This window comes from Tamandua tetradactyla, chromosome 20 (genome assembly GCF_023851605.1).
Source record: "Tamandua tetradactyla isolate mTamTet1 chromosome 20, mTamTet1.pri, whole genome shotgun sequence".
NCBI lineage: Eukaryota > Metazoa > Chordata > Mammalia > Pilosa > Myrmecophagidae > Tamandua > Tamandua tetradactyla.
This window is the reverse complement of record NC_135346.1, coordinates 23,335,472-23,362,885: the sequence shown is the minus strand read 5'-3', so window position 1 is coordinate 23,362,885 and position 27,414 is coordinate 23,335,472. Positions and strand designations below refer to the sequence as shown.

General features: G+C 40.0%; 1 protein-coding gene across 5 annotated transcripts in view; it reads right to left on the bottom strand.

Moving 5' to 3' along the window:
• ARHGAP26 (Rho GTPase activating protein 26) overlaps positions 1-27,414 on the bottom strand; it is a 466,078-nt gene that overhangs the window by 77,695 nt on the left and 360,969 nt on the right. For all 5 annotated transcript variants that reach the window (XM_077137292.1, XM_077137293.1, XM_077137295.1 and 2 more), the window contains exons 19-20: positions 21,005-21,143; positions 7,781-7,934 (exon numbers count right to left, since the gene is read on the bottom strand). In XM_077137292.1, coding sequence (XP_076993407.1) covers positions 7,781-7,934; positions 21,005-21,143 — 293 coding nt within the window. The remainder of the gene's footprint in view (positions 1-7,780; positions 7,935-21,004; positions 21,144-27,414) is intronic.

Genomic DNA, 27,414 nt, shown 5'->3' with positions numbered 1-27,414 from the left:
TACGTAAGTTGCCCATGCATTTTGCTCCAGGATTTAGGATCTGGATCTATAAATACGATCCCCCAAATTATCTACATAGGGAGAGAAACACTATCAAATCTAATCTTAAGTGAGAGAAATGGCATTTTAGAGTTCCTTCAAAATCCTTTAACAAGCAGAATAGTGCTGAAAGCCATGTGAAATCTTAAGCCTGAAGGTTCTACTCCAAACTTGAAATTTAAAATGCCTACCACCTACTTACCCGTATAAAATAGAGTGCCACAAGGCATTTGAGGGCAGCTAAATTCAGAATGAAATTAACTCATATTTTTAATTAAACTCCAAGATTTTAAGTGCCTACTGAATGTCATGACAAACTTTGAGAACTAGTTTAGATACTTAACAAGATTAATAAATTTATAGAAACAAAATACAGGCCCTTTATATGAGTTTAACTCATAAAGGGAAAAAGAAAAGTATTTGAGGGACATATTTCTCTCTGTGATTTCCACTATGCTTGAAAACAGAGATGGAGGTACCCTTCTCTGGCTCCTCTCACACCTCTTCTGCTGACGGGTTGTAGAGATCCAAGTGCCAACGTCAGCCGTGGTGCTTGGGAAAGCAATCCTGCTGGGTCATGAAGTGCGAAGTCTGCCTAAAGTAATTTTTACATTAAAAAAAAAAAAAAAAAAGAACTGCTAGTAACCAAGCACATTTATCCAATAAAGCTTGGATGGGTCACTGAGCATGAATCTCCACCCCTGACCAAGGGAAGCGGAGCTGGGCTCCTGATGGGCGAGTGAGATTTTGGCCGGGGAATGGGAAAAGCTGACATGAAGCCTCTCAGCAAAACAAGAATATGGGTCACACCAATAACAGTCTCTGGAAACATCAAGGGAACGTCGCCTGGTGCCTTGGAGAAGTTGTGGTCAAAGCAGTCCCAGGAGACTGGGGTACAGAGGGAAGGTATCAAGGCACACCCAAGAAACAAGAGTAGGATGGACTCACCATGGTTGTTGTAAGGAGGAATGAGAAAAGGCAAATGATTCCTTTTATTTTAAGATGCAATTTTATTGATAGATATTCACACACCAAATAATCCATCCAAAGTATATCAGTGGCTCACAGTATCATCACATAGGTGTAAATTCATCACCACAATCAATTTTAGAATATTTTCATTACTCTAAGAAAAAAGAATACCCAATCTCATACCCTTTATTCTCCCTATTATTTTCTTATTTTTTTGTCTTTATTTTATTACTCATTTGCCAATACACTGGATAAAGGGAGTGTCAGTCACAAGGTTACATGATAAAAACTATATAGTTATATAATCATCACCAAGAATCCAGTCTACCGGATTAGAGTTCAACAGTTTCAGGTATTTCCTTTTAGCTAGTCGAATACACTAGAAATTAAAAAGGAATATCTATATAATGCATAACAATAACTTCCAGAATGACCTCTTGACTCTATGGGAAATCTCTCAGCCACCGAAATTTTGTTTCATTTCTTTTTCGTTTTTTGGTCAAGAAGCCATTCTCAATTGCATGATGCCAGGGCCAGGCTGATTCCTGGGTGTCATGTTCCACGTAGGGGGTTGGGTAGTTGAGTTTATTTGCAGAGATGGCTGAGAGAGAGAGAGGCCGCATCTGAGCAGCAAAAGAAGTTCTCTGGGGGTGACTCTTGGGCATAATTATAAATTGGTTTAGCTTCTCCTTTGCAGGAATAAGTCTCATAAGGGCAAGACCGAAGATCAAGGGCTTGGCTTATTAAATTGGGAGTCCCTAATGCTTAGGAGAATATCAGGAATTCCTGAGGATTGGAAAGTTTAATATTTCCTTTGGCCCCCATCCCTCAAAGGGTCTTTGCAAATACATTTCATTTTCTGCCCAAAATTCTCTGGGATGTACTGGGGTATCACGTTAACCTCTACAGAATAACAAGATTAAAAGTTTCCTTTAGAAAATGATGATGGTTTCAAGTGAAAATCATACCTCCTAAGGTGGGCAATGTCACTAGGTTTTCAGGCAAAACAGTCTGAAGAGACCTTTTTTGCTAGGGGTTGGGTCAGAAACAGAATGCTCATTTTCACAGAAAGACCTCTCCCCAGAGAACCCTGATCCAACCACAGAGGAAAACCTCTTCCGAGTTCCTGCATTCCAAACAATGACAAATCAAGATAAAACTAGTAACATCATAGCTATCTGTCTGGGTACAATTCCTGTGGCATAAAGTAATATTCACATAGTAAAATCACTTTTCTTAAAAAGATGCCATTAATTATTACTTGCATCTAATGCATATTATTAATTTTGTGATTCATTCAGTCTCAGTAGCTATGCACACGACTCATCAGAAACAGGCCTGCCTACTCCAGCAGGTCTAGGGGCACAGTGGGGCGGCACCTGCCTCTGCCAAAGTCCCTATTTCTCAATGATAACTCAAAGACTGCACTGACTGACAGCTCCATTTTCAGAGCCAAGGTAGGGAGCTGGTGGAAGAAGGTGAAAATAAAGCCTGAGGCATCTCTATACACAGGAAAAATACATACCTGGGCTGAGGAAATGTATAGAGAAAAGACAATAATTACCATTCATAGTGCTAAACACTGTAAATGAGACAGCAAAGGACAGCCTTAATCTTTACAACTCTTTGAGGAAGGCACAATTGAGGAAATCGAGGTAGAGAGGGCTTTATAAAGTACTTTGCCTCCTTCCCCTCCATATCCCTATCTCCTTTACCTTAAATTGGTTTTCTCTCATTTCTCAACATTTGATATATCAGACAGTGATTTATCTTCTGTATCCATTAGACTATAACATCTATGAAAGCAGACTAATTTTTTTAGCCAGTCTATCTTCAACACTCAGAACAACACCCAATATACAGTAGGTGTTCAAATGATATCTGCTAAATGAATATTGATGGGATAAGCAGAACATAAGTAAAATTTTAGAGATCTGTCAAGGCAAGTTTTCCCCAAATTTCATCACAAAGCTGTTGAATTTAACTCAAAAGGTGCCCAGAGTGCTTCAAACAGAAAGGCAACTCTGCCTGGAAGTAGGTCTTGTTTATCCTTTGAATTCCAGGGACTGTTCTCTTGCAGCTCACTAGCCACTAAGATGGGAGAGGACAGTTGACTCTGGCAGCATTTGAAGATATTTGGCATGCACACATTTTCTAGGTCACCAGAAATAACTTGGAAATGCGTGTGTGTGTATGTGTGTGTGTGCGCATGTGCATGTGTGTATAAGAGGAAAGGATGGGAAAAATTAGTTTTATTTATGGGGCTACTTGAAAAGTTAGTTATTTTTTTCAGGGTGGGGACTACTTAGGTAGGGAGAGCTCCAAGATTGGGTTTCTCCATTGTTGTTATCATCCTCTTTCCTCCTAGCCTGCTTTCTCTGTTTTCGTAACAACTTCTCCCATCCCCAACAGTCAAAAGAAAGCATTCATCTGGTAGTTTTTAATTTGGGGGAATTATTGCGGTAACTTATGTCCCTGGTGGGATGTCCCCTGGCTTCTTTCTCAGAACTTATTTACTTCCTCCTTAAAAATTATTATCTTCCAGAGAGAAGTTGGCATTTCGTCAACTGTTGGTCATGGTGGAGAGAGAAAGTAGCTTTTTTTTTTTCTGCAGCCTTTTTTAAACATTCAGTGAACAACCTCCATTTTTAGAGGCAGGTCAGCCCCATTTCTTCTATTAGAGAGAGTGTGGCGGGGGGTGGTAAGTAGACTTGTTTAGGACAGATGACTATGTTGGTGCCAGAATCAAAACTTAGGATTTCCTGCTTTCAACTCCAAAGTTTATAGCCATTAGCCATTAGCTCTGAGTTTTGTTTTGTTTCTTTATTTCTTAGAATTTCAATTATGAGTCATTTTCTTTCAAAGAAGATTCTGAAAGTTGAGAGGTTAAGTCTCTATGTTGCACTACTTTACAGTGAGAATCTTCCATACCTTTCTACCCCAGCCCCATCCCAAGTCCCCGTCTCAGGAGTCACAAACTCATAGACCTTATTCCTGTTCACATGGGTGCATAATAAGCCATTCCAAACTTGGTGGTTTAAAATGACCACAACAGATTATATATCATGAATCTGGGTTGATAGGGCAGTTTTTCAGTTGGTCTTGCCACTCACATGACCATTCAACCGATTGGCCAGCCTGGAGTTGGGCTTGGCTTAGGACAGCTGAGTATGTTTCTCCAGTCTTTCATCTTCAAGGAGGCCAGACTGGGCTTCTTTACATGGCAGCTGGGTTCCAAGAGGATGAGAAAGGAAGCTACAAGATCTTGAGGTCTGCACCTGGAAGTCACACAATGTCATTTCTACTGCATTCCACTGGCCAAAGCAAGTCAGCCAGCCCAGATTCAAGGGTTACCTCCTCATGGGAGGAGGTGAAAAGATTCTGTGGCCATCTTTAATCTACCACAGTCCTACAAGCAGGTGATATAAAAGAATGAGGAAGGTCAGTGTGAGATGACAGACACAGGAGAGCATCATCTGTTATCAAATAACATGGTTTTAGCAGAGCTAAACTCACATTTCAAGGGAAGCTAGAAATCTGTGTTTTTAAGTAAAGTCTTCTGATTTTTTAAATGTTGGTCATTTTTTTGGGTGGTAGTGGTCAGGTGATGGACTGAAACTCCTACTCCCACACCCCTCCCAGAACACACCTGTCTGTACACTATATTTAATCATTCTGGATCATCACTGCCTCCCTCATCCTCCCAACCTAAAATGTTCTTCATCTATCTACATAAAACCTACCTAATGCCCACCTTTGCCAATACATTGACCTGGTGCTTGTACTCAACAGATACTCAGTTAATAGTTATTGAACTCTAAAAAATACATATAAACTATAAATCCCATTTAGTACTTCCAAGTGCCACTACCTTTCTTCTGGAGCCAGTCAAACTTTTGGGAAGAACAAGGATCCTCTTTCTCTGGCTTGTCCCCAGGTAGCATAGTACAGGTATGGACACAAAATAGGCCAGTAGCACTTGCTGACAATTTCTGACTAACTGGACTTTGGTACTAGTTTATCAACTAATCTCCTATCTGCAGAAGAGATGGCTACTTCAGGATGTGTAGCTGAGGACCTGCCAAAGATTTAAATCCAGTGTCTTGCCTTGGCCCTGGTGGAATGGCAGCATCTCTAATTCTGATACCTGATTTTGTACAGTAAGACCATGTAAACAAGAGTAACATGATCTCCTTGAAGAAGCAGGAAAGTTTACCAAGAATATAGAAAAATCTACTATCTGAGGCACCAAAAAGGATGAAGAGCAAATAATATGTTCTTTTTTTCCACTATGATTTCAACATGGTCATGATGATTGTTCTAGCCATTATGAAAACAATGAAATATAAAGGAGAAAAGACAGTTTCCCAGTGACAGGTTAACCTCATGCCTAATTGATAGCCAAGCCAAATGATTATCAAAGCAATGCCCTGATCTTGTTTTCATCTGCATCCTTAAATGTTCCCATTCAATATCTCTGCATACCTCAAACTGAACAACCATGGAGACAATGAAGGGGTCCAGCACTGAGGTTGAGACCTTGACTGTCTCAGTTGGTTGTGACTAAACCACATCACCATGGCACAGGTTCTTAGGGAAATGACTCTGTCATCTGTTTGCCAGTGTTACCTAACAGTGTTGTCTATACTGACCAGGCAAACCATAGGCAGAAGCATCCGGGGAGGCATGAATTCAGGAACATCTCAGGCCTTGGGTTTGAGAAATGACCTGTGAACCTGTTGCAGAGCTTATGGGGGCTTTACACGGCCCTCATACAAGGTGGTGGCAAACCCTAATATCAGTACTGGCATGGGTACTGCTGTCACATAAGAACAGCTTTCCTTGACCTCAAAACTAGCAAGTATCAAGTCAGAGACGCACTCAGGAAGGAAAGCACTCTTGTTGGAAATACACTCACATTCCCACCTTCAATCCTTCTCCAAAGGCAAACAAGTGGAATTACTCCTTGATCACCTTTCCTCCCCTAGGAGGGCCATCAAAATCTGTGCCAAGCAGGAAATGGTACCTGGGACAGTGTGAAGTATGAAACACAATCCCCAGTATTTGATGAAAAATCACATCTAGGCATCCTAAAACTAAACCCTAAGCTCCCTCTTTCAGGACTTGTGTCAAAAGACATATCTCCCTTTTCCAGCGAGCTGCTTAAATAACCTCTTTGTACATACTGTATGCAGTGGTGACTCAGGGGCTCACAGATACTAGCTGCTGAAAACGAAGATTAAAGACTACTACTTAGTTTTGGCTGGCTAAAATCAGGGGGTGATAAACAACCTGGGCTAGAAACTCAACCTTGCTCACACTATGCAACAAGCAATTTTAGTAACTACCAGGTACAGAGGTTTAAACAAAAAAAACGGAAAATAGGACCTCTTTCAAGTCTTGGAAAGTATGTATAAATAGGAGTACTTGAGAAAGCTACACAGCACTTCAGCAAGGTTCTACATGCAAGTCCAGCCGTGGAGAATGAGACTCACTGCCCAGAAGCTGAACAAGTTAAATTATTGTGAGCTCTTGACCTCATGGTGAACAAACACATTATACATTAAATAACAGACAAGTAATTAAACTTTCTGAAGGACAAAGTAGGCTTTAAAGCTGGGAACAACTTAAAAGAGACCTGATGTTTTTCAGTCTAAGATTTCACCCTACGTTGTGGTTGCATTTTGATTACAAGTACCTCTTAGGTACATTTTAGAGACATTTTTTCCTCCCTAACATGAAAAATCCCTTAGTCTCTCCTGTAGCAAAAATTATTAGACTCATTTTACTGATCTTTATAAACCTTAGAGAGACAGAATGACAGGGTGCTATGCGACCATGGCCAGAGAGGGTCAGGAAAGGGTTGCTGACCCACTGATGCCTCACCCTTACCATGGGGTCTCACCAAGTGAAACAATTACCCTGAAGGCAATCTGTGGCAGAACCACAAACTATTTTAGCTAGAGAAAGGCAAAGCCAACTCTTTTTCCTGTGTCTTATACAACTGTAGCCTGAGAATCCAGCTGTTCTGGTCACGGCCTCACATTTTTCTGCAAAGGCTCTAGCTGAAAAGATTTATGGAGTGGTCTGAAGAAGCCTGCTAAGCAATGTGGGATGAACGACAAGGGAAAACTTTCTGGCTCTAGCAGAGCAGATCTAGTTTCCATGGAGGGTTCGCCAACCAGCCATCTCAGCTCTGGGTGCTCCATGTTCAAGAATGAAAGAATAAGAGTTTCATTCTTTAGTAGTCTCTGAATTGAGACCACAATCTTGCTAAAGTTTGAGAAGGTGAACACACAAAGGGCTCCTGGGGGCTGTTCTTCCTGGAAGTGGACACAGAGGCATCACTGAGCGTTTCCAACAAAGGGATAACGGAAACTGAAACACCACGAATGAGTGAAACAGACTTGGCTACTGACCTACTGAGTTATTTCAGTCCTTGCATGTTTATAAAACTAAAAGAAATTGCATTTCATGCGCAGCAGCCAGCACAGTCAATAGCCATCAACAATACCATCTCAGCAGGATGGTAAATCAAAGATCACCAAGGCCAAGAAGCAATATGTTAGGAATAATGATACCTTTCAAAAATCAGATGATGGCACTCAAAAAAACTCACAACAAATTAGCCAAGCTCCAAGTTTGGGGAGAAGGTTTCAATCATGTTCACCGGACAACAGCTCAAATCCAGGCAGGGCTAGAGAACAAATTCTAGGCAGAATCACTGACCAAGGGCCCAAGGTGGTGGGCAACTGGGCATCATACTTACAGTGAGTTGGGCCGGGTGGGTTTGACCGCATCAAGATCTGGGTCACTGGAATTCATGTTGGGCTGTAGATTGTTACTGGAATTAAGGATGCTTTTTTCATTTGACGAGACAACAGATTCTAGACTGGAATTGATGATGCTGTTCCTTTGTTCCTCTGTGGAAAAAAATGCCATGTTAATATTATTCCATAGAGACAGTCGGTTCCTGTATATACAAAAATTTATAAGCAATGAGATTGGATTGGAACCACTGGTCCCAAGAGAGCTAAGGAAAATACATAGGAAAGGATAAGAATTAAAGTGGGAGAGGAAGAGTCAAAGGGGAATAGATGGCTTTTGAAATTTTACAGAAAAAAACCCTTCCTCATTTGGACAGGACATACCTCCCCTTTAATACAAGCTAGCCTTTTCCCTATGAGTGGCTCTACCACTGCACCATAAATTGTGTTTTCTTTTGACTGGCAGATGGTAAAGACAGTGCGGCATATGCAGACGCACGCATTCAACCAGATTCCCTAGGGTCCTGTGACCCTCACCTCTTATTTTAAAATCCTCACCTCCAATACTGCCCTAGCTGCCCAAGCTATGACTTACCTCCAATTCTATAGCACCGTGCTACAGAATACACCTAATTAACTTCCTTATGACTAGCCAGTCCAAATTCCTAATCCCTTCCCAGATAAACTCTTCTGTGCTGCCTCTAAATCCTTGTCCTGAATATTCAACTTGTAGTTAGCTCTTTGATAAACAGATCTGTAGTTGGCTACAGACTAGGCTGCATATAAAAATTTGATCCCTGGTCCAAACAAGTTATATTAATACATGGAGAACAAGCCAGGAAAGAGGAAACCTGAGTTCTCTTCAAGACTACACCACTGACTGTATGGCCTCTGGCGATTTTCACCCAATGTCTGATTCTTGGTTAACTCATCCATAAAGTGGGGAGAATGAGAACTGTCTTGCACAGCTTGCAGAACTGTCATGAGGATCAAGTAGGATCATGTGTAGGAATGTGTTTTGTAAACGCCAGGACACGACTCAAAAGAAAGAACTTTCTGTTTCTTCCTATGTTTAAAAACTTGGAACCATGCTTTGAAAAAAACATCTTTTTTTTTTTTTTTTTAAGAGGATTTTGGTTCTGTGGCACAGGCACCACTGCTGCAGCATGTATTACAGGCCTGGAATGCCACTGTCATTCCACACGCATCACAGATATACCATACTGAAATTGACTGTCATTTCAGGTAATCAATTCACTTATCATGAAATAGCAACTTCCACACGCATCACACAGGGCATTTGGTTAATCCTCAGTGGACCTTTCTGAATGAATCAGAAGTGTAGTATATCCCTAAGAGGACAGACTGTGCTCATTGACATCGTAATTTAGAGGTCAACATTAGAACTTGGGTCTCCTTAGGCAATAAAAGGGATGATGTCATGATAAAAATACCCTTCCTCTTATACTAGTCATGTCCACAAAAATAAAATATGTTTATGAAATGATGTTACATAATCTTTACATTAAATATACACACATCAATACCCCTTAATATCTTGACAAATTCTTAATGTCCTGGATAAAGTCCCACGGAAGAGTTAAAAACCCATGAGGCTACCTGGAGACTCCTGAGTTCTAAGTAGATTTTGAAGAAGTAGATTATTTCCTGAGATTTAAAACCAGTCATATTTTAAAAGTTTAAGTTTCAAACAGAAACAACAACAAAGAAAGAGAAACTAAAAGAGTTACATTAAGCCAAAAGGTAGAAGGGCTAATGGAGCCTATAAGTTCCTTACAGAACTTGCTATAAGGAAGAAAGACAACTTAAAAATTACATAATTAGAAGATGATAGAGAGAATGGATACACCATTTATCAGCATGAATCAGTATATGTAAAATTTTCCTTTACACAAAATAGTCAAGATTCCTGAAAGACTGCAAGAATATATATAAAGGAGAGCAAAGACGGCACTCCTTTGAGTTTCAATTGGAGATATTTTCAGTTTCATATGGAAGAAGGGATGAAGTTTCATTATACTCTAGATTGAGAAATCAGAAGGGCCAGGTTTCATGATGAAATTCCCTGAATTTTGAGGAATTAGAGAAGCAAATTACAGTTTATATTTCTCTTGTATTTATATTTACTTATCCATGAGATAGCAATGATTCTACAAACTTAAAAAAACTACTTTTTCCCTAAAATAAAGACTTTTTTTCTGCCTGACTATGAATTAGAAAAATGGGAGTATGTAAATTTATAAAAACTTCCTCTATTTTCATTTATTCAATGAATACTTATTGAGTCTGCTGAGCACCAAACATGGTCCCCAGACAGCAGAACCCTGTACTGATTCTTTGGTATTTTCCCTAGCTGTATGCTATAGTATTTATCGACATGCACATAGTTATTTGCTTAAATGTCTTCCTTCCTCAGTAGACTATGAGTAACCTAAAATTAGACATTTAAGAGAAAAAACTTTGAAATCACAACTTACAAAACATTACATAATGCTTTACAAAATACCTTATCAGAATCTTGATGTGTATAAAAAGGTATGATTTTAAAAATTGGATTTAGGTAGAAGTTTTTAAGAACATAACTACTATTACAGAATTATGGACTTGGTCTCTTCATGCGATAACAAGAAAAGCTGTAGCATATGGAATGTGCTATTTGTCTGAAATAAACCTACTAGAGAAAGAGAATAAGAGTGGGAAATGAGGGTTGATCCTTATTTTATTTTTATTTTTCAAAAGAATAAAACAGGTGGATACACCCAAACTGAGCTTCAAGATTTCTAGTTTTAGCTTTTTTTTTTTAAATTTCATTTACTAGAGGCCATCAGAATACCTTTTTAAAGAAATAAATTATTTTTGAGATTCTACTTTGATATTTCTCTTAGACCTTTCACATATGGCACAAATCACAAAAAAATAAAAAAACCCAAACCACACAACAACAAAAACAAAAGATCAGAGAAAGGCGTTCTTTCCCTAAGAAGAAAACAAATCACTTACCATAAGATTTCAAACTTCCGCAACCAAGATAGCCAAATTCACATCCTAAGAGGCAGATTCTTTACTGGTCTCCCTTGATGGGACATATAAGGAAATCTATAAATCTGGCAAACCTGGCACTCTGTGACTACCAGACTTCTACAGTTTTATTTGCCTGAGAATTCAGACAAGACTTCAAACAATGAGACTGAGAACTTCTAAGTTCTGTGAGATCTAAGTTGCTGCTGAAATGCCAACAATCCTTACAGAAGGTGAGTAGCAGGGAAGTAAAGGTTATTCTAAAGAAGAGGTAGAGAGTAAAATCAACAGAAAATCAAATGGTTAAGGATTATGGCAAACTATCCTGAGACAGACTCCAAAACATCTGGAATGCATTAAGAAATAAAAACAAAATGACTCAGTAATGTCACTCAGAATAGGAGAACTTTGGCCAGGTGGGCAAATGGGTACTAGCTCCTGAGGAAAAGAGCATATTGACCTGAGGAAAAGAGCATATTGAGAACAGGCAGGTAGAAGATTCTTTTTTTTAAAACTTAACTATCACTTAAATAACAGAGCTGGATTTCTCTGAGCCACTGATGATTCAAACCAGCTCTCATACCTTCATCTGGAAGGATATGAAGGACTGATGGAAATTAGGTTGCTGAAGAAAAAATATTACTGACTAGTAGATTTAAAAAGAAAGCAACAACTAGTTGAGTCAAATCAACAAGATCATAGAGAAAGAACCATTAAATGACAAAGAAAGAGAGAATGTCTACAGCTCAGGAGTATTCTTGAACTCCTTGAATTCAGTGAGTGTTTGCCTTCCTCAAACATGTTTGTCAACAAGAATCTCTCTTCATATTAGTCACAGAAAACAAGAGCCCAGAAACAAGGAAATGTTAAAATAAAATAGCTCCCTGAACAGCTGTGAACGTGGCCTGGAAAAGCATTGGGTACTCATGGATATGCGTTCTACGAGGAGTGGCAGACTGGCAGTGGCTGGGTCCCCAAGGGTGTGAACGGCCCCCCGCCAGGCGGATATGAGTCTGCGGTCTGGCCACATGGACCCACGAGCGTGCCTGTGAGGTCGGTGTCAGCTCGCACGTCCACATGCCTAGTGCACACATTGTACTCAATAAATCTCCGTGAATGGTTATAGGCTGAATAATGAATATGAGGGAGCAATAAGCAAGCAAAATTTATTCTGTTATAAGGGAAAGAGGTGTTTTTGTATGACTGAATTTTTCGGTACTTCAGGCAGGGATCAGTAATGTCCTTGAAACCAAAGTACTCGTCACAGCGGGCAGAGTCTTTGTTTTTTGTACAAATCAGGAGTGGAAAAACATGAGTATGCAACCAAATCACTGCAACTAAAAAAAGAAAGCCACAGAATAATTTTGGCGATATTGTACTTGTTCTGGGGGTTGCCATGGAAATCTGGGAGCTAAGCTACTTCACTTTCCGTATTTACAAAGTGACTCCGGATCACTCTAATGCCTACTTCATCATCACGTAGGGGAGGCAGCATCTCTGTTTATTGTGGAATCCATAGTAAAGGCCAGGAAAGCACATGCAGAGCCAAGCCAAATTCACATGTCTTGGCAGGCCTGCACACGTCTGAGCCACCAAATACACAGAGCTGAAGGGTAAATATGAAACAAAGATCTTCAATGTCACATGGGGGAGGCTTCCCACCATGCATGGAAATCTGTCAGAATACAGGTTAACCTCTCATCTTTCCATGATGTCTAGGATTAGATGTCAAAAGAAGAGGGAAGAGGACCTTTCTTTAACAACACCTCAGAATACCCCACAGAGCCAAAAGGAGAGAACTCTCTCTATAGACACTATCAAACATGAAGAAAAATGAGTTACCAGACACATGGAAGTTTTGCACAGACACAGGGCTTTACATAAAAAGTAGGAAGTCTAGAGCAAAATACCCAGAGGCTTTCCTGTGCTATGGTGAGGAGAAAGGTGTATTTTCTTCTCCTTGTTAAAGTTTTGCAATGAAGTCTGTAATACATCATCTTGACAAGATGGGATGATAATAGCATGGCAGCTTAATAAATTTTGCAATAAAAATGATGAGTGCACAGCAATTTCTGAGCTTACCATCTCTGGGAAACACCCAAGTACATGATGAGAAGTTTGGAATTGGATCTTCAGAGGCAAATGTTTTTCCCTCTAGTTTCTGTTCCTGATGATAGTGGCGTGCCAAACCACACTAAAATCTGAGGTGGTCTTACTTCATGCTGACCCAGTCTCAGGCCCCAGGATAAAAATAATCTTGAAAAGCTGTTCGGGCAATGTGCTTACATGATGACAGACTAGACAGTAAGTTGATAAGTGAAAAATTTGGTCAATTGGTTGTTTTGATCATAGTCTATAGTACATAACATTAAAATTTTGGCTGCTTTTCTTCAGTAAAACAAGCACTGAATTTGGTCATGGGCAGACTGACTGACTTATTCACTTCCCTGGCACTCACAGTAATCCTATTTTTCGCAAAGGGAGAGAATGCAAATAAAACCAGATTTTACAGAAAAATGGGGAAGTTATTGTGGCTGGCCTAGGAGTCAACTGATGCCCAGGAAGGAGACACAGCTACACAACAGACGAGTTAGACCTGGAAACAATACCATTTCAAAACCACAAGGTAAGAATGAGACTCTAGTTAGTGGCAGAATATGGAGCAGAATGACTAAGAGTTAAAACGATACTCCATTACTCACCACACAGCCTTATTTTCTATCTGAGAACTTACATTTGAGTAGAGACGCTCTCTCTTCAACCTACGATTCACCATATCTGACGGGGTTCACACACAGACTGCTGACTTGATTGCTTGTTAGCAATAAGAAAACTATGTATTTAATTACTTTATACCATGACCCTTTCCAAAATGGGTTGAGATAGTAAATAACAAGTATAACTAGGGAGTTTTGTTTTTAATAACTTAAAAATAAGTTAATACAAAATAAATATGCATTCTTATCCAATTTACAAATACAGGAAAGCATATGCAATTGCACACAAATATAGTATTTGATGCACCCTCTAGCAGTACGTTTTGATATGTATTCTTCCAGTCATCTTCCCATGTACAGAAACATGTATACTTTTTTCTTTTAACATAAGTGGGATTATATCACACCTAATGTTCAGATGCTGCTCTGCTCACTTAGTGGGAATGCCATAGACATGGGCCTTTAATATGCTTTTTTTTTTCATTTAGTGATCTTGAACTTTTTTCCTGCCATTAGCTTTCTACAGTATTATTTTTTAATGGCCAAATCAACTATGCAGTTTTCAGTCAGATATGGTAACCACACACAATGAAGCCGAGAGCCACATTACACCTTCTGTAACCCATGTGACAACAGGGATCCATGTGGATAAACATGCTGTTTGCCAAAGCAAACAGGTGTGTCCAGAGCGCCCAGGATCTGCAGAGGCAACCTGAGAAAAAGCACATGCTACAGCTTTGACTGCTTGGAGAAATGCATTACATAAGTCTTTGAACGGTATGAATTCCTAGTTATTTTCCAAGAAGGAAGACACACATGAGAAGTACATAAGCTGAATTCTCAACCTCTCAATGGGTCTGTCTGGGAGAAGGTCTAGGATGAATGAACTGAACTAAAAGAATTAATCAGACCTATAATCCCAACAGCTCGTTAACATGAGCCATATAAAACAAAGCCCAAGAATCCATTTCCCTCCTCACCCCCATCATCACTGAATAACTTATGGCAGCCTGCTGATGTACTTGCACTCAAGCATCAAAGAGGCTCTCTGGGGCCAGGTGACTGTGCCTTACCCACACACGTGGGCCTTTCCTTTGGAATGTGCAGACTCCAGAACATTTTCTTAGTCAATTGTAAGGTAAAACTGCGGCCTGATGATAAACATCGTAATTGTAGCTAACATTTACTAGATGCTTACTCTGTTCTAGGTCCAGTGTTAAGCACTTGACATGAATTGGCTCATTTAATCACAATAATTGCCCTTCAAGGAAGGTGTTATTAGTGACCGACTTTACAGATGAGAAAATGGAGGTAGAACAAAGAAAAGTAACTCACTCCCGATCTCAGAGCCAGTAGGTGATAGGGATGGCTTTTAAATATTGCAGTCTGGCTGCTGAGTCCACACTTTCAACTTCCAAACTAGGCTGTCCAGAACCTGACAGAGAATCAAAGAGATCCTCTGGTAATGACAGAAGCCAAGAGACCTTGACTGTCCTCTAGTGCCTCTCTCACTCTAGATAGTACTGGCATCATGATTCAGAATGTCCCAGGGTGGAGACCAGGCGTCTGTATTTTTAACAAGCTCCTTAGATGATTCTGATGCTTGAGTCTAAGAACTACTGTTCCAAGAAATGCATTTCAGCATTTCATATAACTACTAAAAACTTGGGACAAAACACAGAATAAATGTCACCTCGTAGCCATTTGGAAGAAATTTAAAAGATACAAGACCTTGTTGGTTCCCTCCAATCTTTCTGGCTCTATCTGACAGCTGTCCAGAGAAAGTATAGTTTGTGTGTTAGTACCTTTCACCTAGAAATACCTATCAACTTTCTGTCGTATGATGTATCTGTGTGGAAACTTGGAGATTAAGCAGTAATCTCCTTTGCTATCATTTAAAAACTTGTAGCATGATTGAAAATCCCTGTTCCATCTGTTCGGAGATAAATGAGAGTGATTGCTTAACCTGGCATATCAGAGCCAACATCAAACACATACTGGTCTCTGCATAGTCAGTGCAGGATTTGGAGAGGAAGCTGTCACGTGGCTGTAGCCTTCCAGTGTGCATATTGAGGAAGCCATTCAGTATGGTTCAACTGCCCCCAAGATAGTTCTGGAGGTCAAGACAGTTGTTTTTTATTGTTTCTGAAACTCAGTCTAGTAAGGTTTTCACTTTTGTGGCTCAAGAACCAAAAAAGGTTCCTTTTTGGAGACAACCTGGCCTGGGGAAGGGAGATCACCTGGGTACAAATAGTTCCTTTGCCATTTTTAGTTGCATGACTCTTTAACCCCTTTGGTTTCAGTTTACTTGTCTGTGAAATGTTAATAATGAGAACCTACCCCAAATTATTATCAACTGTGAGATTGAATGAGATAATAATGGGCTTAGAAGACTGCTTGGCACTTTAGTTGAAAGCTCAAAAATGTTAGCTAGAATCATTTTTACTTTTATTGTTGATCTTGAATGAGGTTCAACTTTGGTATGACCTTGAGGTTCTTTATCAAATACATCCACATCTCCTTCTATACCAGCCCCAAGGCTCTTTCTTTATAAGCAGATGTCAAGCTTAATGAGAGTTTACACTCTAGGACTGGTTTATAAGTGAAATTGGAGACATTTTCCCTCGGAAATAAGACTGGATTTGCAGGTTAGATTAGACAAGCTACCCTAACAGAACCACATCTTCTCTAGAACTATCTGGAATGTTGAAACTAGAAAGTAGGATTATGACTGGATAACAGTACAGGCTTTGAGATGAGACAGACTAGGTTAAAATATATACAAAATATTTCACATAATTTAATTTTCTACTAACTGTAAAATAGGTATCGTACCCATGTCATATAATCATGACGATTAAACAATATGTTGCTGTGCACAGTGCCATGTATGAGAAACTACTTAATAGGTGATGTAACATACATATTAGACATACATAAAAAAATTTTTTTTATAGTTCCCAAGTTGGAAACATCTTTCCAAAATCCTCTCCTCAGTTCTACAGAAAAAGCTATCTTCTGCTATTTACAGAAAGACTCTTCTTCTATGCTCCCTCTGTCAAGCACCACAGAAAACCCTTCTGCCTTGTGACCCTCATTCCTTTTTGTATCTTTCTCAAAATCTCCCCTTTCGGAAAATGTTCCTTAACCAGCCATACATAACTTTGATATCAAGTCCCCTCTTCATTAAATATGCAGAGGTTTACAAATGATTTGCATTTGTTGCTATGACACTTTCCAAATCCTGAATCTTTCCATAATTTCTTTCATCTTTTTTCATGAAATTTTAATCTCAGAGTCTCCTCCCATTTCATTCCTATCCCTACTTCCACCCACACTGTACAATGAGGAACCCCATCCTGCCTTGTCACTGACCTAAATCCCTGCCCAGCAGACCACCTGAGAAACCATCTAATTCTTCATTTGAGGAAGAGAACACTTTCATTGTAAAGTTAGCTTTATCTATATGGAAGAAGAAAAACCTACCTCAGGAGATCCGACTAATACCCACACATTAAAGGAAAAGAATTTTATGCTGGCACCTGGGCAAACAACTGGTCTACTTACACAGAAGGAAAAATTCCTTCTGGCAAATAAGACACACCTCTATGAGCATCAACTAATATGCCAGATAATGCCATGAGGTTGAAGTGCTGGTGCAAAGACAGAAGACCAAATCTGCTCAATTCTCTCTGGGAAGAGAGAAGCAAATGACAAACTGAGGTCAAAAGTACTGGTGTGGACTCACCGCCAGGGGAAAAGCATGTGCCCCACTCCCACACAGAGCAGGGGCACTGCAGAGAGGCAGAAAACAGAAGGGAGAAAATTGTGTACTAACAATAAACAACTGGAAAGGCACAACAGGAAGCACTCAACTGTGCTCCTCCAGGAGTTTCAGGCTCCTTAAGCATCTGAACTAGGGACTGAGGAGAGGGCTGGCCAATGGAATAGAGAGCACATATTAAATTGGAAGCACATCAGTGAGGAGAAAAAAGGCCATGACTGGAATTAACAGAAATAAGAAGAAATGAGATTTTGAAAAATATCACTGAATGTAGAAGTATGTAGACATATGCTTGCCAATGCCTAACAGAGTATTTGCTCTGTGGCAAAAACTAAAGTGAGGTAAGGTTACACCAAACTTGGTCAGGTATTTCAACGAACCCAAAATGGGTAGCATGAACTTGACAGATATGAATGGTGAATGTCCACTGTGATATAAGCAACAAGTTGACAATTTCTGAACCCAAGTCTAGTCAAGTGGACAAGAAAAACTTGAATTGCATATTTAAATTATGAGGAAGGATTCGAGTTGGTAAAAAAATTAATGATGAGGTCTGTGAGCCTCAAACTGTGGAACATAAGATGATTCTACAGTGGAACGCAGATGAACATATTTTGTCTTAAAGGTTACATACCTATTTTAATACGTATTAAGAAATAATACAGCAATGCCTTCAAACTCAAGTTTTCACAGATTTTACTGATTAAGATGAGGCCCTGTAAAGAAGGAAGTTGCTTTAAAAACAATTGAAAGAAATATATTAAACAAACCGCAGTGTTGGGTTCTGTGGTTGTGGCTTAAATAGTGAATGACAACTTCTATAAATGATTGAAGTCCGGAAAATAGAAAGCTAGGTGTAAACAGGCCTCAAGGTGGAAACATCATTACATGGAAATACACAGGTTTTTTTCCCTACAAATTACTCACGGGATCTTAACCTGTACCTTAATTCCAAAGAGTAAATTCAGCAAAGTGTTTTGACAAGGCAAATTCTCGTGCTTATCCACAAACCAGGCAAAAGAAAGGGTAAGGTGTGTGGTGTGGTAACTTTATAGCGCACGGTCACCTGCTCACCTGACTGTGCCAGGAAGCTGGATTACCTGGGAGGGGGCGAGTTGCAGGGAGAACCTTCCAGCTCCTGGCCGAGTTTTCCTCACAGTTTACATGCTCCCCTTCTATGGTGCTTTTCATGCTAGTTTGGATATTGTTCTAGCTTCCCAGAAACATAATGTGGTTGCAAAACAAATATCCTTCAATAAAATTTTTCTCCTCTGAGAAAGGGGAGAAAGCTAAGTATCTCACAAATATCAGACCAGGCTCGCTTCCATGGAGCATTTCCTAAAATTAAGAGAAAAAATATACTGCTTCACTGTCTCCCATCTTCTATCCGGTCTGCTGTCTGCAGGGCAGACTGTTCTAAAGCTTAGGCAGGTCTGCTTTCACACATCCTTAACTTTCATCCTTTGCCTCCTGTGATAAAATTAATCTTGAGCAAAGATCCAATTGATTTTCTCCTACTGTCCATCTTCTTTCTGACATATCCCCAGAGTATGCTTTAAGACCTGCTTCCAAAGCTGCATCTACTTCAATCTAACCAGAAACCTGTCACTATTTAAAGCTTAGAGGTATTTACTGACAGTCTGACTGTCCCTAGTGGCATTGTACACTGCTTAGTACAAAATATTGGGTGGCTGTGACTCTGCTGGAAACCTGAGAAGCACATCACTCTGTAACCCGATTCCTTGTCCAGCAGATGTGGGTGAGACCAGTCTTGTTCCAAGTATTCCCTGGTACATGCAGAGGGAGTCAGGTCACATGCAGATGGCGGTGGGAATGACACAACCAGACAGCTCAGAGGAAAACAGACTATTGTGAGAAGGGAAGCCAATTCCAAGATAGACTCAAAAGCCCGAAAGTTGAGCATATCCTTTGACTTAGAAATTCTTCTAGGAATTCATCTTAAGAAAATGAAAATGAATCACGAGCAGATTTAGTTACAAGGAAGATAATAGTAGCTCTACTTACAAAAAAAAAAAAAAAAAAAAAAAAAAGGCAACCCAAACGACGCTGACCACACCAAGATGCAGCCATGTTTTGGGGAACACGGGTTTCTTTAAACACAGAAATGTTCTGGGAGTGGGGAAGATACACCCTCAAACATTGTAATGAGGAAGATCGTTGCTTTTTGAAATATAGAGGGATGACAAGAAATATATATTTTTTGTAACACAGAAAGAGAAAGAAGTGAATTCAGATATGGAGCCTCTCTTCTTCAAGGCAAGGCCAATCACTGCCCTGCTTGGCACCTTTACTGTCCCTCACAGATATAAATAGTAGTAATAATATTATTAATAGTAATGACAACCCAGCATTTACTGAGCATCTACTCTGCACCAGGCACCATTTTAAGCACTTAAAACCTCACAGCAGTCCTCTGAGGTAGAAACTGTTGTTATCGCTACTTTACAGAGAAGGAGACTGAGGCCCCAGAGGAAAAGAACTTGCCCCAAGTCTACACAACTGGTGAGCCGCAGAGTCAGAATTCACACCCAGGCAACCCGGCTCCAGAGTGTGTGATTTTAACCATTACATTCTTTCCTCTCTCTCTTAATGTGCCCGTCTCTAAGGAAGCAGTGCTCACCATGGCTGACAATTATGTATCCACTTGTCTACTTGCCTTACTTAACTCTGAGCTTCATAAGGCAAGGTCCTATTTTTCAATCTTTATCATTCCAACCTCTGGCAGGAAATGTGTAAATGCAGACTGTGTGAATGAACAAGCCTTAGTATTTGCATGTAATTAAATCATAACTAATCATAGTAGTAATAACTATTCATAGCTATTAAATATAGCAGCTCTCCATTATTGGCCCTTGTCAGGTTTCAGGCCTCCTGCTGGAAGTTTACATGCATCATTTCATTTAATCCTCACAACCTCCCTATGAGGTGGACACCATAATTCCTATTTTAAAGATGAGTAAAATGAAGCTCATAGAAGGTAGGTGCCTTGTCCTGGCATAAGAACCTAGGTCTGGCTCACTTCACTACTCAACTCTCTGATTGCAAAAGCTCAAACAAGACTATATATTCTGGGGCCCTATACCTGATCACTGCAAACAACTCAGAAATCCCAAGATGAAAAAAAATATCTGATATAACTGTGGTGCTACCACTCTGCTCTTTGTGACTGTGAGCATATTATTTTCTTATTAATTCATTAATACGCTTCAAATAGTCACTAAGAACTGTGATAGCTGGAATACAAGGGTGAGTGATACCAAGCCCTGCCCTCTCAGAGTCACAGTCTAATGGGGCATGTGATTTTTATAAATAAGCGTTTAATTACAAGCTGAGAAAAGGAAAGAAAACTGGTTCTGCGGGAGACACTAACAAAAGAAGGACAGGAGAAGCCATGCCTGAGATGAGCGCTTACTGTGCAGCGGGAGGAAAAGAGGCTCATCTGCCCATGGGAGATCTGGAAAGGGAATCCTGCACACCAGCCCCTGCCCCTCCTTCTCAGCAATAGGCTTCCTGCCTCATCAGGGTTACTCGGCAATGGGACCTGGGAGGGCACAGTGATATGCAGGCCTCAGGAACAGAAAAGGCCAGCGGCATGCAGAGAGGCCACAGGCGTCCGCTCCGAGCAGCCAGGAGGGGAGTGCTGGCGGCCAGCGGCGGGCACTCACGTTTCTCTGTTGACTGTACAGCATGGAAGAGCGTCAGGGGCCTCTCGCTGCACGACGGGGGCTTGGAGTCACTGCTCTTCTTCCGAGACAGGTGCAGCTGGGCATTAGTGAGAGGCGTGTCAGGCACGGTGTTAAATATCTGTAAATACAATTTCACAAAGAGGTCACACAGGCATTTGTGAATTAGGCAGAAAGCAGGGACCTGAACAAATGTAGCCAAAAGCTTGGAGGTGTCTTAGAATCGGCAAGAAGTGGTCTGAAAAGACCACCAGCATTTGCTCAGGACTTTGTTTTAAACATTTCTACAGTCTCCTCTGGAAGCTGATCCCAGAGTAGCCATCCACTTCCATTTCTGACCACTGATTTCCTTTTTGTGGTTCTTTTCAGGAGGGATGGAAAGCAGCTGCGTTAAATATAAGCCTTTGCTGTTAATGGTACTTAAAGTTTTTTGACTATGTTTGCCCAGAACCAATTATCAAAATGCCTTTACCTTTCTTCATTGGTTCTATTTCCCAGTTACTGACAAACAGCTTCACAACTTTCTTAGACTGTGAAACATGCATTAAAATACCATTCCAGAAAGAAACCTACCAATTCAGAGCAAGGGCTCCATTTCCCAGCCCCCATCAATCATCCTCAGAGGGAGCAACTTTTTTAGATCAGCAGCTGTGACATTTTTGATGCCAAGTTGTTTTTTTTTTTTAATTCTTGTTTAAAAGGAGGGAAAAGGTGTCATTTTCCTTTATGATAAAAGTAATATATACATACATTACAGGCAATTTGGAAAATGCATAAAAATATCAAGAAGATCAAGGAAAGTATCAAATTCCACTATTCAGAGATAACCAACTGTAAGCATTTGGATTTTGTTTTCTCCTGAGCCTTTTCCTTTTAAGCTTCTATTATTATTATTATTATTATTATTATTATTATTTTAAAGTCCATGCTAAAAATGAAAAAAATGGTAAACAAAAATCATGATTAACTCATATTTTTTGCTACAGTTTAAAGTATGGCAGAATTAATCTTAACATCTATGATTAATTAATAACCTCTATAGAGGTCACCCTGATGATAGCAGTTACCATTTGCGAGGCTCCCTGGGTGCTAGTCACCACTCTACCTAGTTCTGTGGCTTGCTCACTTTTCATTAATCTTGTGCAGCTGATATTGTCCTCACCATTACAGTGAGGACTGAGGCACACAGAGGTTAATTAGGTTGCCACAATTATAGATGTAACCGATTTTTTTCAAGATCCTTTTTAAATGCAGAAAATAATAACACCATTCATTCATTCAATCAATAAAGACCTTTTAGGTAACTACTTATACCAGGTACTCTGGATATAACAGTGAGCAAGACAGACAGAGTCCCTACTGTCAGAGAGTTCTGCATTCCAGCAGGTACTGTTCACTAAGTATCTGCTTTGTTAGGTACTGGGTTAAGTGCTTTGGATGAATTATCTCATTTAATGGTAAAACAGTTGTTTCACAATTGATATTATTTCCTGCAAACAGTTTTGTACCTTATGTATTTTGTCTCACATTGCACTGTAAGATTTCCCTCTTCACTAAAAAATCTTCAAATGTGATTCTGAACAACTGAAGAACAGCCCAATGTATTAAGATATCAATATTTACTGCTCCTTTCGTTATCATCTCTTCCTTGTTGAAGCTAGCCTCCTTCTGGATATTCTCTTTCCCAGCCGCCATGAGAAAGGAGAGGGTGGCAGTGGCCCCCTGCTCCCTTCACCTATGGACACACTGGACTCTTTCTCATGGCCCTCTCTCCTTTGTGTATGTATTTAACAGCAGAACTGAAAAGCTGATAAACAGAAAGCAAAGTCATAAGAATTATAAGAATTTCAGCCAAAACAGCTGCTCTCCATGGGCTGCCAGGTCCTTGGGCTCCAATGATGCCAGCCAGCTGGTTAAGTCAGTCTGGCTCCCAAACACAGCTGTCTGAAAACAGCATTATCATATTTTCAACAAAATAAATTGTTCACTATATAGCTGAGCTCAACTGGGGCAAGGAGGTAAGGAGAGACGGAGACTTAAAGCGAAATCAAACAAATAGGGTTCCAGAGGAGTTGGAGCTCTTGAAAAGTAAGTTTATCAGTGCTACATGTGTCTCGGGTCACTTTTGAGTCTCCGTAAAGTGAAGAGAAAGGCTGTAGCTGTTGATGAACTCAAACATTGCAGCTTCTAAGAAGTTTTCTTCCCCCTTTCCTTTTTTGACCCATGGCTGCTCCTAGATAACAACCTAACTGGAACCATCAACACCGTTATTTTAGAATAGCTCCCTGATATGAGTGTCTCCACCTGCCAGACACTGTGCTGAGTGTTACACATGACTTCTATAAGCCATAGCTCAACTCCATATAGGAAGTATGATGATCATTTCACCGTAAGAGGTGTCTTGACCAGACCCACTGGTAAGCAGGAGGGGCTGCAGTTTCTAATGCCTGCTCCCACCACCAGTATTCCTGCAGCTCATCTTCCCCAGCCCATCTTCTCTCCAGAAGCCAGTGTCCCCAAAACCATTAAGTATGGCCTTCAACAAACAAAGGTGCCTGCAAGCATCTTTCTGCTTCTGGTCTCAAGTACAGGGCCTTCAGCAACCCCAACTCCTTCATACTTGACTTCTGGCCTCCAAATTCTCTCTCTTTACCTAATGATTTACAAGGAATAACAGCCTCTCCCAACTGCCATAGGAATGAAGAAAATGTATTTGTGTATATATTTCAACTGTCAGCAAACATGAGTATTTACTCTTTCCTAAATACTATAGTAAATGCTGAAGAAATGGAGAGGAGTAAGTCATGAGGAAAGACCATGAATTTACACAGATACTTGAAAAATTGCTTCCAAAACAATGTTTAAACATGACAGGGAAAACAGAGATGAAAGAAAATTTCATTCTGCTCATTGGCTGCTTTCTCTAAATGAATAGCTATATGAACATACTAGAATCAACTTGAGGAGAAGGAAATTTTCACCATGGAGGACAGCGCCTGTCCAGTACTGAAGGTGGGCTTTCTGTTGTGAGCCAGGCCCAGGCTTCTACCGATAAGGCTTTTCTCAGGATGTAATGCAACTGTGCAAGCGAGCATGCTGCAAAAGTCAAAGTGTTAATCGCAGGAGTATCATGACTATTATTATACATTTTTTTCAAGGTGCAAGGGCACCTTTGGGAATTAGACTAAGTCAGAACAGATCACAAATTTTCATCAAGGAGCCTAGGAAATCATTCCCCAATGACTTACTGGAGTTCATTTCACTCTGCAATTTGAATGATGTAAATTGTTTAAAGGCTGCTTAACGTCTGGCTTTCTTTTAGTCAGGCTAAGAGTCTGCCTCTGTGCTGAAAGCTCAAGTTAGAATTCTAATGAGAATCTGAATTCGTAACTCTGCTGGTTATTCCAATCTTACTTAGTTTGGAAGAGATGATTTCAAGAGAACCAAATGAAGTTTTCTTTAGTCTGTTGAGAAGAAACTGTATACAAATGACCTTGCTGAACGATGAAACCGTGAGCTCATATAATCTGTGAGCAATGGATTTTTGGAACTCGACCATGTGGTTGGAACAATCTACTCATTTCACAGAGACTTGCCAAATTAACACACAAGGTAAGAGGGAATTTATTCTGTGCCCCAAGTGCTCCATTAATACTGTCCAAACTTAAAAACTAATTTTCACTTAGTCAAGAATTCCTGGAGACAAAAGTTAGGAAGACCATAAGCCTTCTGGAGGTACTGGGGAATAAACAGACAGTAAACATAAAAATATGCCTCTGGGTAACCCTTCCAAGTATCCCCAATTTTAAGCTCCTATAAGGGGAATGAGCAGACCCACACATACCAAGCTACTGTTTCTCCTTAAGCAGTATGGCACAGTGGGGAGGGGCTTGGCCTGTCACCAGGCACAACTGGGCTGTGTTCTATCTCCTCTGCTTACTCAGTGGACAACACCTATAGCTGCACTAGACTCCCCATCATTGCCATCATCATCACACACAAAAAAATGCCATTATATGGACAGAAAGCAAATAGGCTTTAGAGTCCAGAGATTTGAGTTCAAGACTGGGCTTTGCCATCTACTAGCTGAGGTTTTACTCATAATAATCCTATTAAGGAGGTACTATTACTCTTGCCATTTTATAGATGAGGAAATCAAGACTCACTGAGATGAACAGACTTGTCCGAGATCACAGATAAGTATAGCTGGATAGGACCTAGATACCTTGATTGCCTGGGTCTTAACCACTCATACACTTCATACCTATGGTTAATTTGAGAGACAGAGGACAAGATGAAAAGATTCTAAGTTTTGAAGACTGACATGTCTGGTTTTATTCACCTGTTAGCTCTGTGACCTTGAGCAAGTAATATAACTTTGACCTTCAGATGCCTCATTTGTAAAGACTCCCAGGTTTGTGGTAAAGACTAAAGATGATGCAAGGTACCTAACACAGGGTTTAGCACCCAAAGGAGACATACAAAGTCCAATAAAGGAAATAACTAGAGACTCAACAATTAATTATTGCAGCCGGGACATGAGGATTTAATCTAAAAGTGTAAATTTAATTATTGTTCCTCGGAAAAAAATCAATCTTAACTGCTTGTAGCAATATTGGAATCTGCTATTCTTCTTTCTTTGTATTGTTTACAAAATTCAAATTTCACAGTCCACCACCTCCACCCTGCCAGGCTCATCTTGATGCTGTAGAGCACTGACACTTGCAGAATCTGTTCTTAACCATGTCACATACACATTTTTAAATGCCTTCCATCTGTCATATGCTCTTGCTATTTAAAAAGATTAGGAGTCTCCCTGTAATGTATGTGGTGCACTCTTTATTATGTGCTGTGATTTTTATGGGATGAAAGTTAGGTCATGATGAAGTTTCTGATCAGTAGCTGCAAAGTAGCTCTGAGACAATAAATCAATGACAGAGGAGAGACTGACCGAGCATTTTCTTGGGACACAAATGCAAGCATCAGGGGCCCAAATGGAAAGGGGTTGGCTTGTTTAATCTGAGGAGTATCTGCTTTGGGAGTGGAGGATGAACACTCTTGAGCTTGGCTTTCACTGCTCACTACTTTCTCACAGCCCACTGTGGAGCAGAGGCCCGCTTAGGGCACTAGAAGCCATAAACTCAGCGCCTTTACATTGAAAAGCCAGGCAAGTTTTAACAGGGCTCATTTACTGTGACAGTTAAGAAGCCAAATTCAGAAGCCACAGCCACAGCGAGGTTTTTTTAAGGACATTTGGTAGCCTAATGTCCTGTTGATACCAGCATTTTGGCAGAGGGATCAACAATGTGGAAAGTAGTTTGGGAAGTTTTATTAAAAATCCCTCTGAAAGAACCAATTACATTCAGTAACTGAGGGTATATTTAGATGGTCTGGAGTGCTGAGATTGTCCAAATTTCCAGAAAGATTCTATTTCCTGTTATCTTTGTTGACAAAGAGGAATAGATTAAAACACAACAAAACTCTATGCTCATCTGAGTAACATTAAAAGAGCTTCACAGTTCAAACAAGTATTGGTTTATCTGGGTTTAATTGGGGGAAATACATATGTTCAGATGCAGAACCTATCATATTAATAAAGGCTGTCTTATACAGCACTTGCCATTAAAAAAATATCCCTGTGAAGAAGCATCCCAACCCAGCATACAAGTAAGTTTAGCTTGCTTCTAAACCTAACAAGGAGGACCAAAAGAAAACAAAACGAACAAACAAACAAACAAAAAAACCCAGTACATTCAGGGACCAATGGGAGGAAAGATAACAAAAAATAAATAAAAAATTAAAAAAAAATCAATGGAGGACTGTAAAAGCCATGACAATAAAATACAGAGTTCAGCTTTGTGAGCAGGCAATGACATCAGCGATTCTTTCAATGTACTACCATATCCTGGCGCCGCTCCTCCTCATTATTTTTACATATCAACCTTGTTGAAAATCAAGAAATGGAAAGCAACTGCCAAACATCTCTCTTGCCAGAAACTACTCCAATCAACTGCATTTTATTAATTGGTATACATTTGTGCAAAATCCCCAACACTGGTCAATGGATTTCAGTGCCATCAATGATTTGGTAAAAGTAGATAAAGACAGTCTGGTGGTCCCAAATCAACTCAAATTAAGCATTGAAAAACACAAGGATTTTAAAGGGAATGCAAGCCTTGGTGCTTATACTAGGTATTAAACAGGGTCATCCTCGGTAATTAACTTGCTCTCCTTGATGCAGCCACAGCAATGGAATTACATTAAGAGTCACTAATCTTCAGGCCTCCCGAGGGACAACAGCTCAAAGATCAACACCCCTACCGTGTCCAAAGCAAACTGATAGGTTGAAAAAGGAATCAATGAAGCTTATCTTATGAAACATTAATAGGCAT